We start from the raw sequence: 14,883 nt of genomic DNA, 5'->3' as shown, positions 1-14,883 counted from the left end.
AAAAGGCCTTCCGAAAGACATTCCGAAAATGGTGGAGTTTTGCCTTCGTAATTGCTATTTCTCTTGGGGAGGGAAATTATATGAACAAACGGAAGGGGCATCCATGGGTTCTCCTTTATCACCTGTTGTCGCAAATCTTTATATGGAAGAATTTGAACGAAAAGCCCTGGATTCTTTCCCTATGAAGCCGAAACTCTTCGTGAGATATGTTGACGACACCTTTGTCATATGGCCTCATGGGACAGATAAACTGAAAAGATTCCTTGAACATCTTAATAGCCAAAATAATTCCATCCAGTTCACAATGGAAATGGAAGAAAATAACCAACTTCCCTTTTTGGATGTTCTCGTCAAGAAGAAATCAGATGGCACATTGGGACATTCAGTCTATCGTAAGGAAACGCATACTGATCGCTATTTGAATGCCAAATCACACCATCATCCCAGGCAAAAAGCATCAGTTATTAAAACTCTATATCATAGGGCATATTCCATATCGGATACAGATTCGCTCGCTAGAGAGAAACAACACCTCCTTACCACGCTCCAAGAAAATGGCTACGATCGGGTACTGATTCAAAAAATCGCGCGTAGGGAAGAAGAGAAAAGAGATGTGGCCTTGGACATTGCAAAGGAAGACCAGCAGAAGGCAAAGGCACATGCTCTCTTGCCATACGTGACTGGAACGTCGGAAAGAATTGCTAGAGTTCTCGCCAAACATGACGTTCTGACGCGATTTATAAGTTTGAAGAAGACCTCTGACCTCCTCCGGAGTGAAAAAGATCGTCATCCATCAGATATCTATGAAGGAGTGTATGAAGTAACGTGTTCCTGTGGTTTATCATACATCGGGCAAACATCTAGATCCCTCAAATGCAGAATAAATGAACATCTTAAGGCAACCGAAAAGAAAAATTTTCGTCTTTCTGCGGTTGCAGAGCATGCATGGTCGGAACCTGGGCACGTCATACTTTTCAAGGAATCGAAAATCATCGCCAGGGAAAATAAATATTTCCCTAAGCTGATAAGGGAGGCGATTGAAATAGCGAGTCACCCAAAGAACTTCAATAGGGAAGACGGCTATCATTTATCCTCATCTTTCAAACGGCTTTTCCAACAATGGAATTAAAAATCAACATCCGTCTGATTAGCTGTAAATAAATAAGGATCACAGATCTGCAAATCATTTGGACCCGAAGACGGGAGCTGGAACGCGCCCGAAACTGTCGTCCGCAAAACATGTATCAACCCGGAAAACCATCACCAATCAACTAACCGCGGAAGCCTCCGTAATAATTTATATTCCACATTGTTTATGAGAATACACTTATACTCCCATACAAAAAACTCTGTGCTGTGACTGCACTAAATCTGCACTGTAACATTTACAGTGCAGATTCTGGATATTTATTTTAATGTAAGTTTTGGCTATAGTTGCCTTTGGAAAGAGCTGATAAATTCATGGCTGGATAAATTAATATTTAATACATTATGAAAGTAACATACGCATCCAAAGGAGGTACATTAGGATGAGACTTACCCTCTCCATCGCTAGCATCCGAAGAGAGAGGTGGAGCTTCATTTGCTATGTACTGGCGTCCACTAAGCAGGTTGCTTTCAACAACTGGTCTTTTGTCCTCCAATTGTCGCCTGAAGGCTCTGTGGTCATCCTGGAGTAAATATTATGGAATAATATTTCAGATTTGCTGACATTACTTGGTGAATTCTTATAACATACTTGTAAAGATCAATCATTGCTTTCATGATGGAAACAAATAGAAATCACATATATTTAGGTAGTGAAGAATACCACGATTAAACAGGGATTTTCCTTGAAAATTAAACTCTCACTAGGAATGGGAATGACAAATTATTGCTCCGAAAACACATTTATTTTAACTAATAACCAAAACACAATGCAGATTTAATATTAGAAATTAAATTATCATTTCACAAATATGAACTAGATGTTTCTATTTTATATTCTTTAATCATGCCAATTGAGTATCACCACGCAGTGATTAAATTCTCCTCTTAAATGTAATGGGCAAGAGTTAAATAAAAATAAGGCAGTAAATCAGAGATAGCAAAGTAAGTGAGAGCATATTCATTCTTACCTGTTGTTTTTGAAGGGCTGCTACGTCACCCCCAATCGGTCCTAGACCACTCAACTCTGTGTCCTTCCTGATGACCCATTCAATTAATTCACGAAGAGACAGAAGCAGGGCACCCCAGTGCTCAGTATTGCTCTCCAATCGATTCCTTTCAAAGTTAACAAAAAAATAAGCATTTGTATGAACAATAAAATACATCTTAATAAGTAAAATAATATCTTCCACAATATGTATATCACATACATTCATCACAGCCACTACTTCACCAAACAAAGGGAATGCTATCATTACAAATTAACAATTGAATTGCAACTAGCCTCACAACTTATTTCAACCTGCGCTGAACCACTGAATTGAGAGTGCATTTCCTCATTGAATTTGGACACCAAACCCATTGGCACACACAATTTTTAAAATAATTCTCACCTGATGGCCATGCTCTTGGCTTTCAGCGTGTGCCAGCGTTGGTTCATCTCATCCAGTCTCCTCTGAAGCATCACCGCATCTTCTTGAGATGCCAAGCTGCTCAGGAGTTTCCGGCCGGTTCCATTCAGCGAGGCCAAGACATCACGGTGGCCTTCCATTTCGGACTGCAGATCCTGGGGTGAAACAAAAAGGGCATGAGTCAGCACAAAACACATTTTTGCAATTTTCTCTGTATTTTATTGAATACGCTCCATCACAAAAAATATTAAATCATCGAATTTATTTTCTTGCTCTCTGGCCGTAAAACATCAACTTTACAAGGTGAATGAGAGCAGAGGCTATTTGTGCGGCAAGAGGACACAAAATCAAGTGTTCCTATTCTGAAAAACAATACCTAATTTTTTTTACAAATTGGGTTATACAATATATATTACAATTTTAACCAGAGCTAATAAAAATAAACTATGGGAAACTTGACTCACAAAAGATTGATTTCATTAAGTGACAAAGACTTGCAAATAATCGCCCCTTGAATTAATCAAAATAGCCAAGAAGAGAATAAATAGAGAAAATAACCAAGAATGATAGTCCAACAAAAGGAAAAAGAACAAATAATTAAACCCCCAATGATGACATAGATCGGTGAAGGGATAAATATGCCGGAGGAAATATGAATTGCGGTCAAATAGAGTAAGACTTCAAGTACCAAATACCAATTCCTGCACAATGGGATATGGATAATTAAAAACTACCACAAGCTGGACAACATTGGTAATAACCCACTAAAGTAATGGTAACATAGGAAGTCACTTTTTACGGTGGAAAATATATGACTCAGAACTATGGTCTAAAGTTGTAATCAAAAACAAAGAGTACTAAAGAAAAAGATACCAAACGCCTTACACTGGCCTTAACAGTACATACTAGAGAAAAAAGCATGGATTCATCAGGGTCACATTACTTGTTCTATATAACCAATTCAATGAGAAAAATTTTGATCCATGAGAATTATTTATCATGGCTTTTGATACAAATTTCATTGCAATCCATAGGGAAGAGAGGGCCACAATGACACACAAATCACCTTATGATTTTTCATATCTTTCCCATCATCATCATCACTCGTCAACAATATGTACTAGGATTGGTTTGACGCAGCTCTACACTCAGTTCTCCTATCAGCTAATCTTTTCACACCTACATATTTTTTCTCTTTCACATCCTCCTTTACCTGTTCCATATAATGTGTTCGAGGTCTTCCTTTTCCATTCTTGCCTTCCACTTGTCCTTCGACGATTGTCTTCATCAGGCCATCATGTCTTAAGATGTGCCCAATAAGGTTGTTCCGTTTCTTATTAAGGCTTATATGAGGCTTCTCTTCTCTCCTACTCTTCTTAGGACTTCCTCATTACTAACTCGGTCGATCCATTTGATTTTCATCATTCTTCTGTAGCACCACATTTCGAAGGCCTATATCCTTGCTTTCCCCGCTGTGGTCATTGTCCATGCCCCACTTCCATATAGGAGCATACTCCAAATGTAGGTTCTTATAAATTGTTTCTTTACTTCCATATTTAAGTTTCCCGCTGTAAGCAGGTCTTTCTTTTGGTGGAAAGCTCTCTTTGCCTGGGCTATTCAGCAGATAATTTCTTTCTTGCTTCTCCCATCACTAGTTAACTTGCTTCCCAAAGAAATGAATTTATCCACCTACATCATTTTTCGCTTCCCTATTTTAATGTTAGTCTCTACTTCTTCTCTCCTGCTGCATACTAACATCTTGGTTTTCATCGTGCTTATTTTCAGTTGATACTGTAAATAGTCCCCCCGTTTTTTCCAAATTGCCTGTGGTAAAAGTAAAGGGGGGGACTATATTCAAACGCTTAGACCATATAAGAACTAGACCCGCCATTCCCCACCCCTACCCATGTCTCGCCGTGTGGCCAACATCTCCCCTCCGCTCCCTTCCTTCCCCACCCACTTTTAAAGCGGCGTGACGTCACGGTTGGGACGCTCATCGTCGTAGCGCATGGCTACGAATGGGGATTCACTGTATCACTGCGGTATTTTGACCATTTTCTTCGCGATTTTTCAATTAAAAGTACTAATATTAATTGCGTTATGTATGACAAGTATTCTCTCAACCATGGTTGGATTGGTGAACTTACAATTAATGAACATTGGCATTTTTCGGCATTGGCAGCGACGAAAAATATTGTGGCAGTAAAATGAAAACAAAGCCCTTTGTAAACTTCCGCAGATTTTTTCTTATCTCGTTAGCGATCTAGCATTATTCGGAACATCGTTATAAAAACATGAAATCTTGTACAAAAGTTGTAAACGGGGGGAATTTTAGAGAGGAAAAGGGTCATGGTGTAAAGAATTTGCCGGTCATTCACGGAGTAACGCGGCAACGCCTTCGCATATAGTAATTTTTTAACGGTCAATTATGCGATGCAAATTGAGCTGCGCGCTAGCGCTACTAAAAAGGGATGTCAACAAATCAGCATTTATATTATTTAGGTAAGTAATTTAGTTATTTCATAAATGCATAATTTTTTACTTAGCAGACAGCTCTCGTGTTATATATATTTTGCGATGGTGGAAAAAGGTCTAGCGCCGGCTTTGCAAGTGACACCTACGATTTACGTACGCTACGGAAAATTCTGGGAATAAATAATACCATTAACATATTTATAATTAGAAAGAAAGAGAGGATTGGATTAAAATAATTTTAAAAATAAATTTGCTTTATAACAATCAATTATATTTAATATATTGAATAACTTATTAAATATTTTTATGTAATTTTGTACGTATGTACTTACAGAGTTTTCAATAAAATTTTTTTAAACAATTTACGACATAATTTAATTTTTTATATTCTTGTCACAATACGTAAGAAAAAAGGATGTGGATTCAAATATCATCTAAGAAGTGAATCTCATTTTATTAAAAAAATCCAGACGCGATTACTCTGTCAAATGTGTGAAATGTAACAGATAAATTTCTATTTTTCACGGCAGTATGATATTTCGAAGCACTTGGAGACGCAAGACCATAAAAGATATTTAAATACTGCTCTTTCTTCCTCCAAAATACAGAAATTTTAAGAAAAAACAATTTATGAAAACGAAGAAAAGAAACTAGCATTAGCAGAAGGATGTATTTCCATTCTATTTTTTATAGTCATTCCTTCAGATCTAAGGTCTATACATCACAAGTTATCAAATCGGTTTTGCAGCGCTTCAAAAATAATTTTGCCTTTTTATGGACCCCTCCCTTCACCCTTTGTGAAATATCGTAGGATTTTGCTCCACGCCTTCTTTTTAATCTCACGTAGGATTTTTCAAAATGTGTATTTTCAGTGTAAATACGTTAATCTAGGCTTCATTGTACTGGGCTTATAAATAAAACGATTTGTTTAATTATTTTTATTGAAGATTACCGAGATCGCAATAAACTGGTTTTTGCGGAAAAAATTACGTGATACTTGCCAGGACCCCTTCTTTTTACCCAGAGGGGGTGAAAAGGTATGGTCTAGGGGGAGGAAAGCCATGGTGTAGGGGGGGAAGCCATGTTCTAGGAGGGGGGGGGGCAAGCCAAGTTGAGACATTTTAGCATGGAAAAGATGAATGAAACCAACATTATCAGAACATTATAACAGCGCTTTATTAGTTTATGAGATCATTTCCTTGAAAAAATAGTTTTATTTCAGTTAATTAACTTATGTTAATACATATCATTTTTCGTTGGTTTGAAGAAAATTTGTTGAATACTTTCGTTCCAATTCAGTACTGATTTTGCTTAAAGACTTTTGCGATTTTTGCTTCTAGGGGGACAGCTGCTCCCCCTGGCCTTCGCTGGGTACGCCCATGTTTACATATGACATTCTTAATCAATTTATTTAATACGATCGCTTCTAGCTTTATCTTGATTTATTTAGCTTTTTGCTCACAGTCAAGGCTATAAAATGCCTTAGTTCATCGTAAAAATATATTTATTAAGTGTATAATCATTTTGCGTGCCCAATATCGTCACTTTTCAGCGACTTTGCAGCTAATGAGCGTTAAAATATCTCAAGCGCGCATACGGAATATCGTCTGCAGTCCCAACCGTGACGTCACGCTCCCTCATCCCACTCACTTCCCCGCCGTGCGATGTTGGCCACAGCGTTCCGCCCGAATGGCACGTCTACTTACTTAAATGGTCTAAGTTCAAACGCATTCATTTTTTTTACTTTTCCCGAAACTGAAGACTCAAAATTGGGGGGGGGGGGGGACTATATTAAGAGGGGGACTATATTAAGAGGGGGACTATATTCGGAGAAATACACTATTTACCCATTACCCTACCCATATTCACCAGATTATTTTTCAAATCCTTCTCTGTTTCTGCTATAATGGCTATGTCATTGGCAAATCTTGGCAAGCTAATTTTCTCTCCATGGATATTCACTCCCAATGCCTTTTCTTTGATTTCATTGATGGCTTTCTCAATGTAAACGTTGAAATTTACGGGTGACAATGCACAGCCTTGTCTCTCTCCTTTCCTAATTCTTGTTTCATTACAGCTGGGCCCTGATTTTATCACCGCTACTTGGTTTTCGTATAAACTGCAGATGATTCTTCTGTCATTGTAAATAACCCCAATTTCCTTTAGGATTCCAAGCATTGTGCTCCAATCCCCGTCCTCAAATGCCTCCTCTTAGTCCATGAACGCAACGAATGTTGGCTTGTTTTTTTCCATTCTCTTCTCTATGAGCAGTCTTAGGGCCAACATTGCTTCCCTTGTGCCTTTGTTTTTTCTGAATCCAAATTGGTCCTCTTCCAAATACTCTTCTGCTCTTCATTGTATTCTTCTATAGATGATCCTTGTCAGTATCTTTGACGCATGTGTAGTAAGGCTTATGGTCCTAAAATCTTTGCAGCTCTCCGCTCTTTTCTTCTTAGGAATAGGGATTATAATGTTCCTCTCAAAGTCCTTCAATATCTCACTTGTCAAATACATTTCACTAATGATTTTGTACAGCTGGTTCAACGTCTTCTTGAGTTGGCACCCACAGTCAGGCCATAATATGGCTAACACATGTTGTCACAGGTAAATCTCAATTTGGCCACACTGGGTGCTTAAATGGAAATTACCTTTCGGCGACACACGCATTCACTACTGTCAACTCACAGAAACTGTTTGTGACTAACCAATTCCTACGCGTAATCATTTGTTGACCTGTGTCACAACAGTCACCATCACACATAGAATGGAACATGAAAACCGCAACGCAAGTCGACTTGTTTCAACTTGTGTTGATCAATGGAAAGCTCCCACTGTGGCGATAATTGTAGCATTCAAACTTTATACTTCACGACCCCTTATTATATATATATATATTTTATTTATTTTTTTATTTTTTTTTATATAACGAGATGTGGGTCAACTCCCACATCTCACCCACATCTCGTGATATAAAAAAAAAAAAAAAATATATTGTGACGGGTGGTCACGATATTTTTTTCTTTTCGTCCCATGTCAGCGCGCTTCACGCGGCTACGATCTTCCCCGTGGAAGATTACGTGGATCGGGCGAAGTGACTCTGACCTTCATGTAGTATAAGACGGTAAAATACCATGGTTTTAGTTCCCATTCAATTGTACCCATAGGATGTAAGGCGATCACGCCACTTGTGCAGTGACGTGATTGGCTAAAATTCAAAGTGAGTGACGTGTGTCAGCTTTCCGTAACGGAAAAATCGGGAATAGCGAGGTTACGTGGTAGGAGGAGAAGTGGGGATGAAGTCAGTTGGTGAACGGACACGGTACTGGTCTGTTGGTGGAGAGGGAGACAAGCCTGTCTCGAGGTACCAGCAGAGAGAGAGCACATAATTGGGAGCTGGCAGTCAATGCTCAGCTGTGAGAGGGAAGGAGACCCAAGAAAGGCAACGGCTGTGATTGCAGAGGTGTGTGACGGAGAGCGACCGGGGGAAGTGGAGCAGTTTCTGATTCCGGAGCACGGATAAAGGTGCTGGCCCAGGCGTTTGAGAAGGCGACATCTGTGCCGAAAGTGAGGCCGTCGCTGCGCTTGTGGGCCGTTTTCATCCGGAGCAGCCAAAAAGCTCCCCGAATCGCTGGCGACGGAGTCGTCGGGAACCACAGACTGCCATGCCCATAAGTATCAATCTCCAGTAATTATTCCCGTATTATCACATTCCCAAGTGCTTCAAGCAGTACCAAGAGGGTATAGATTACCACTCTAAAGTCCGTCTACTTCATCCAAATACCGGTGATTCATGTAAAGACCAATCAAGTCACTTTCGCAAGAGTTCATGCGAGACTGCAAAAAGTCAATAACTGCACCGAGTTTTTAAATAGTTAATTGAACAGAAAAGGACTATTGATTGCACGTCTTACGCCCGTAAATAAGGGCAATTTAATGTATCATAATTTCCCGTCTTTCCAGGAGGCAGACGAGGAACATGTAATGGCTTTTCAATTCTTATTTCTTTGTGTCATCAAGGGTATTTCATCTTTTTTGCTTGTGTTCATTCATCCATCATTAGTTTGTAGATTAGGCTTAGTATTGTTCAAGGGTGATTTTTCATCAGTGCGTTGATGGTTTTTCGTTGTTTTCGCCAAAGTCTCAATAATAAATGGTGATTTTTGTGCATAATGTAAAAGGTCAGTGTTCATTCGTCGGATCCTCAAACCCTTGTCCGTGCGTGAGTCAAACAACCAGTGTCCGCATTGTCATATTGTCCACCCGTATTAACAATTATTTAATCCTGGGAGTTTGGAACGTCCTTGCTTCTACCGGCAAAGCTAGTTCGTGGGCCGCGGTTTTGGGTGGCGCCCTAATAAACGATCTAAGATCGTATTCTTCTGCAATATTTTTCCCAAAATCACATTCTACCGAAACCAGATTTCGGAGTGGCGAGCTGTCGGGGAAGGAAAGAAGGAGGGGGTAACACTCGGGGGCGTGAGGGCTGAGACGGGTCGACGGGCTGGCAGGGAAACGGGCCTGTTTCGTCACAGTTTATATATATAGATAATTGTAGCGTTGACTGGAGGCTAACAAATGATAAACCAAATCCTATACAGAAAAAATATTTGATTAAAACTATCAAACTAGTGTGATAGGGAGTATTTTAGTTAAATACACTTAAAGTTTGATGCAAATAAGTAAGCACTTGATTTATTTTATCAAACGCTTTTGATGAATTTCATCAAATATTTCTATATGTCATAATTTGGTCAATTGTAGGAAAAAGTTTGGAAAAATAACTACGTAATTTTGATAGGCTTCTGAGTTTGGTAACTTTCGTTGAAGTTGTGATTAATTTTGCGAAAATGCTAGCTTGTTTGGTAAAAATTATCAAACTCTACTCTTTAGTTTGATTGAATTTACCAATCGTGTTTCGTATTATGATTATATTAATATAATCATAAAATAGGTATGTAGAAATGATTCTGTTTTCATTTTCATTTCATTAGCAATGGTATAGCATAGCATTCTGATTTAGTTAACATTCATTTTTCCGATTATTTCTGTTTTAATGTCCACTTTTACTCGTGAACTGGTGCACCAAAGACACAGAATACTAGAATACGTGGGATAAAAGCAGTTATGGGTATTTCATTTTTAATTGTTTGCATAACGAAGATGAAGTTTCATTAAGTGAGAAAGTAATTTAGCTTTTAACATCTTCAGAATCATAACTTTAGTAACATATTGTTTATCAAATGTTGTCATCTCCTACTCACAAGATGATTTAATAGCATATTATCATGGATATTAAAGCTAGAAGGAGAGTTTGTGTATTCTGACACATTAAAAATTTAATTTGAGGTATTCCTGAAGTGTTATCACTGGCAATATTGAGGGATAATCATGTGATAAAAATCGTCATACTGGACCCAAATTCATGCCTAGGATCTCGCTTAATATAATTAGTTCGCTTATAGTCAACCTACGTCAATGTAGAAAGCCTGCAAAAAATGCTTTCTTGCACATCTACACTAGTATTGATATTGAGTATAACCTATATTTAATGCTATTGTATGTATCAAGTATTCCTCTAAATCTTTCAAAGGAAAACTGTAAATATAACTTAATCATATTTCAATACAAAGGCTGAATAATTAGAATAAAAATATATTAAGATGACTGTGTTACGTAAAAGCAACCGGAGTAGACTAGTTGATTGAGTCCATTGCTACCACGTGGGGTCCCACGTTCAATGCTATTAGAAGTCGTATTTTTTCTCCTATTTCTTATGTGTTTCTGTTGCGGATTCATACGTTAAACTCCTGAATTTATGATTTTTCAATCAGAGAAATGTTTTTCTGGGTGAAAAATCTTTCATATGTTCTGGCTACGTTGGTTTTGCTTTCCTTTTGATTTCAGTAATTTTTATTGAACTTCTGTGGGAGGTTGATAGAATTTACCTCAGAGTGAGAAATTTACCAAATAAACTGCATCTATCAAACTGGTGTGGAAATTTATACCGAAATATTCAATGCTCCATATGAACCGAAAAGTGTGATAAATTTCATCAGAATTAGTAATTTCTAATTTTTTCAGTGTACGCTTTATCAAAAATTCGCCTCTAAATACAGTCTTGTTACGGAAGAGTTTAAAAATTATATGTCGATGAATAACATATTCCATTTAGCCTTACTATGAACAGTCCAGTGCTCCAGAATTTCTGCTGGATACATACCACAAGATTTTGGAAAGCATTTTCATCACCAGTCATAAAATTTCAATAAGTACTTCGTTCAACGTCATTTCGTTCAAAGAATGTAAATCTCAAACTTTTTATAAGCATTAAAACGAACCCAAAATATTAAAGCAAAGTTTTAGTAGTTTATACTCTTAAAATAAGTAAATAAGTAAAAATTTTAATCCATCTTGCAAGAAAACGTCGATAAATTGCCTTAAGGGCCTAAGGGGCACACCGCGCTGTGAGATCAGAGGTCCTAAGAAGCGATGAATCGTTGCGCGCTACGCAGTGGAATTACGGGATAACAGGAAACGAATGACATAACTAATAAACAAAGAAAAAGACAGTCGGTAGTAAAAATACAAAAGGCTTTTTACTTAAAACCGATAAGGGGCGAGCACTTCTCTCCTTGCGAGAAAAACACGGGGACAAACAAAAGGCAGAATCAGCCTTCTGTACGTGCGACCAAAGTCACAAGACAAAAAATATCGACCTCTGTCCGGTCCCCGGCAACTGCATCGAATCACATTCCCTCTAATTCCGAGACAGAGCAAGCGAAAATTCCATCGCTGAGCGCGACGTTTTCATTTTCCACGACAACGCAGGAAAAAACTGCCTCTTTTTTATCTTTCGCAGGATTAAAGGCCGAAGATCTAACAGATGCCTTTGCAATAGACGCGATCGCTTATATACACGAGCGGGATAATAATCGTCTGTGCGAGGCTGATTACGCAACCCGGCCGAGCTCAGAACCTATAATAGGTTCTGAATTCGTAGATCTATAAATATATATATGGTACGCCCCGAGTTTCGCCGGTTTAATAGCATGAATAAATTATTTAAGAGGTAGTAATTGTAAACTTAAGAAAAAAGGACAAAGAGTTATCCCTTTATTTCCCTAAGGTTAAGAGAAATGGCTCCCTGTGCTGGGATTGCGAATATAATTCAGCTATATCCATTGAACGTACTAGATGGCACTAAAAGGCAATTGAGCCACAAGATGAGCGTTATATAAGAAAAAGCTCACAAAAATAAAGTCTTAAATAGTCAACACCCTAAGTTTTTAACACCCTAACACCCTAAGTTAAGCACCCTATAGTTTTTAATCTTTTAAATAGTCAACACCCTAAGATTAATTTTAAGTTGGCGAAAGACGAAAGTGGACAGCTGAATTTTTTAGACTTGAAAATATCCCTGACCAATGGTAATCACGAGTTCGGAGTGTACCGGAAGAAGTGCTACAATGAAGCAGTGATCCCTATAGACTCGGTCCATCCCATCACCCACAAACTGGCATCATTCCACTTTTTAATCCATAGCTCTGGTTAACGGCTACAGTGACGGTTTAATAGACAGACTTTTAAATAAGAAACAACGTGACGTCGCCATTAGAAATTTGTGCTCCCTCGGACCGCCCCCACCCGTAACCAAAAAGTGGTGTAAAATCCAGTTTATTGGTGATTTATCGTATAAAATCGCCAAGCATATCCCGAAAAACAAACTTCGAACATGTTTCCACAATCCGATCACCTTGGGAAAGCTGCTTTGCCGCACGAAAGACAAGATCCCTCACCTCAAACAATCGGGGGTTTATAGAATCAAGTGCAGCGACTGTAATAAAGTGTACATCGGTCAGACAGGCAGGAGCTTCGATATACGCATGAAGGAGCACAGGAAATGCTGGGAGAAAGGAGATACCACCTCTCTCGTGGCGAAACATCTCCTGGAGGAAAAACATTCTTGCGAGTCCGACCCGGAGATCGTCCACGTGGAGTCGAAAGGCCGAAGATTGGACACTTTGGAGAAATTGGAAATTGTGCAAGAAGGAGGCATTTCACTGATGAATGAGCAACTATTTTTTGGACATTCCCCACTCCTGGCCATACCATTCCCGAAGCGCTCCACCCAATGACACATACCCTTCCCCAACTTCCCCTTCACCTGTCACCCATCCGTTCTATATAAATACAACCCCTAAACCAACCATTCATTATTGTACTTGATAATGACCTAACGGTCGAAACGCGTTGTACGGAAAAAAATAAACCTGTGGAATATTGCCATCTTCGTGTGATTTTTTAAAAACTTAGAATGTCATTCCACTACATAACGCCTGCTTCTGTTACTTTTATTTAAAAATAAACAGCATGAGCATACAGAAATGATTGGGTTAGGTAATTGAATTCTTATTAGTTATTAAAAGAAATCGATTCACGCTGGAACCTATGATCGTGATGTTTTCCCTTCTTGTTAATACTTCAACCTGAAATGAATTTTAAGGGCTAAGATTCCGTAGTACATACACATTTTTTTTCATCAAGTGCGATTAACAAATACTTTTTTTGAATTCGTTCCTCTTTCCTATTATGTAAGCCACAGGTCGAGGCTCTCTAACCCGTAGTGACTTACAACGCTTCCCGAAAACACGTTTTTCGGGAATCGCTTCTAGATTTTGGCTAGCTCCGCACCTTCTGCTTCCCACCGCGACCGTAAAAATAGAAAAAGAGACTCCTTCGTTATTCCCCAGGAGATATGCGTATTATGAGACTCAATGATACCAACATCAATCTATTTTGACCATAGGGTGCCACCACTCAAATCGCCATTCCGTCTCAGTATCAGCTACTTTCCTGGAGTCACGGCAAATGAACTGATGACTCCATGTTACGAACCTATATTAAAGTTATGTCCACAGAGAAAGGCGTTGCTTTCCGTTATTTTCGTTCTTTTTTAACACCCGTACACCATATTCCCCGCGAGGTTGATATTTTCCTTTTGAAGAAAAGTGAGAGCTGTTATTAATTTCCGAGGGGTCATGGGGCTGCCTTAGCCGTGGTTATCGCACCCTCGTAAACGAATTCAGAACCTAGATAGGTAGGGCCCGAGTTTAGTCGGTTTAATAGCACGAATAACTTATTTAAGAGGGAATAATTGTAAACTTATGAAAGAAAGAAAGAGAGTGATCTATCTTTCCATTGAGGCCAATGAAAATGGGAGCCAATGCGGTGATTAGGAACATTCGCCCATGTGTCCAATGAGAGCAGGTCTTTGACGTGTTTTGTTTTCTGCCTTTTTGTCAATCTGCCACCGTTTCCATTAAGAGGCGATTAGTTATCGTTTTGATGAACGAAGAAAAACGATAAATTCTTCAGTCATCTCGCTGGAGTACGATCTATATCTACTGAAGAGGAGAACGATTCGAGCTGAACCCATAGCGAATATGTCTCCAATAGTATCTGTCTCATTTATTTTGCTAGTGCGCCTGCCCCTCCTGAGGAGTCGATAATATGCCATCGAAATGGAAGAGGGTAAACAGAGAATCTATATTTATTTTCTCGGAAAGCCCGGGACGTGGTGGCTCAGTGGCGCAAACATACGGCCCTCCGAAAAACAGAGCTTGAAGACACTGCGTCCATTTCCACCATCCATCGAGCAAGTGATCGGCGTAATGAACTAGAGGACGGGGAATTTTATTTTCCTCGAGTAGAGGGGGATGGCTTCCGAGCCGCAGTGCCTAAATGATACCGACACTAACTGCCATGTCCATACGATTGGGAGTAATGTTAATGAGAAAAAGAATTACAGACAGTCAGAATTTGAAATCACGGCCGTTGGCTGCCTGTAAGT

The 14,883-nt window shown here is 39.0% G+C and overlaps 1 protein-coding gene across 10 annotated transcripts in view; it reads right to left on the bottom strand.

Moving 5' to 3' along the window:
* The window catches only part of LOC124166034 (dystrophin, isoforms A/C/F/G/H-like), a 957,857-nt gene that overhangs the window by 118,286 nt on the left and 824,688 nt on the right, over nt 1-14,883 (bottom strand). For all 10 annotated transcript variants that reach the window (XR_006866384.1, XM_046543616.1, XM_046543612.1 and 7 more), the window contains 3 exons: nt 2,541-2,713; nt 2,118-2,262; nt 1,541-1,670 (listed from right to left, as the gene is read on the bottom strand). Coding sequence is in view for 9 of the 10 variants with exons in the window: in XM_046543616.1 (XP_046399572.1) it covers nt 1,541-1,670; nt 2,118-2,262; nt 2,541-2,713 (448 nt within the window). In the remaining variant the exon portion in view is untranslated. The remainder of the gene's footprint in view (nt 1-1,540; nt 1,671-2,117; nt 2,263-2,540; nt 2,714-14,883) is intronic.

The sequence above is a fragment of the Ischnura elegans genome, chromosome 9, assembly GCF_921293095.1.
Source record: "Ischnura elegans chromosome 9, ioIscEleg1.1, whole genome shotgun sequence".
NCBI lineage: Eukaryota > Metazoa > Arthropoda > Insecta > Odonata > Coenagrionidae > Ischnura > Ischnura elegans.
Note: the sequence above shows the minus strand (reverse complement) of the source record. Positions and strands in the feature narration are given on the sequence as shown.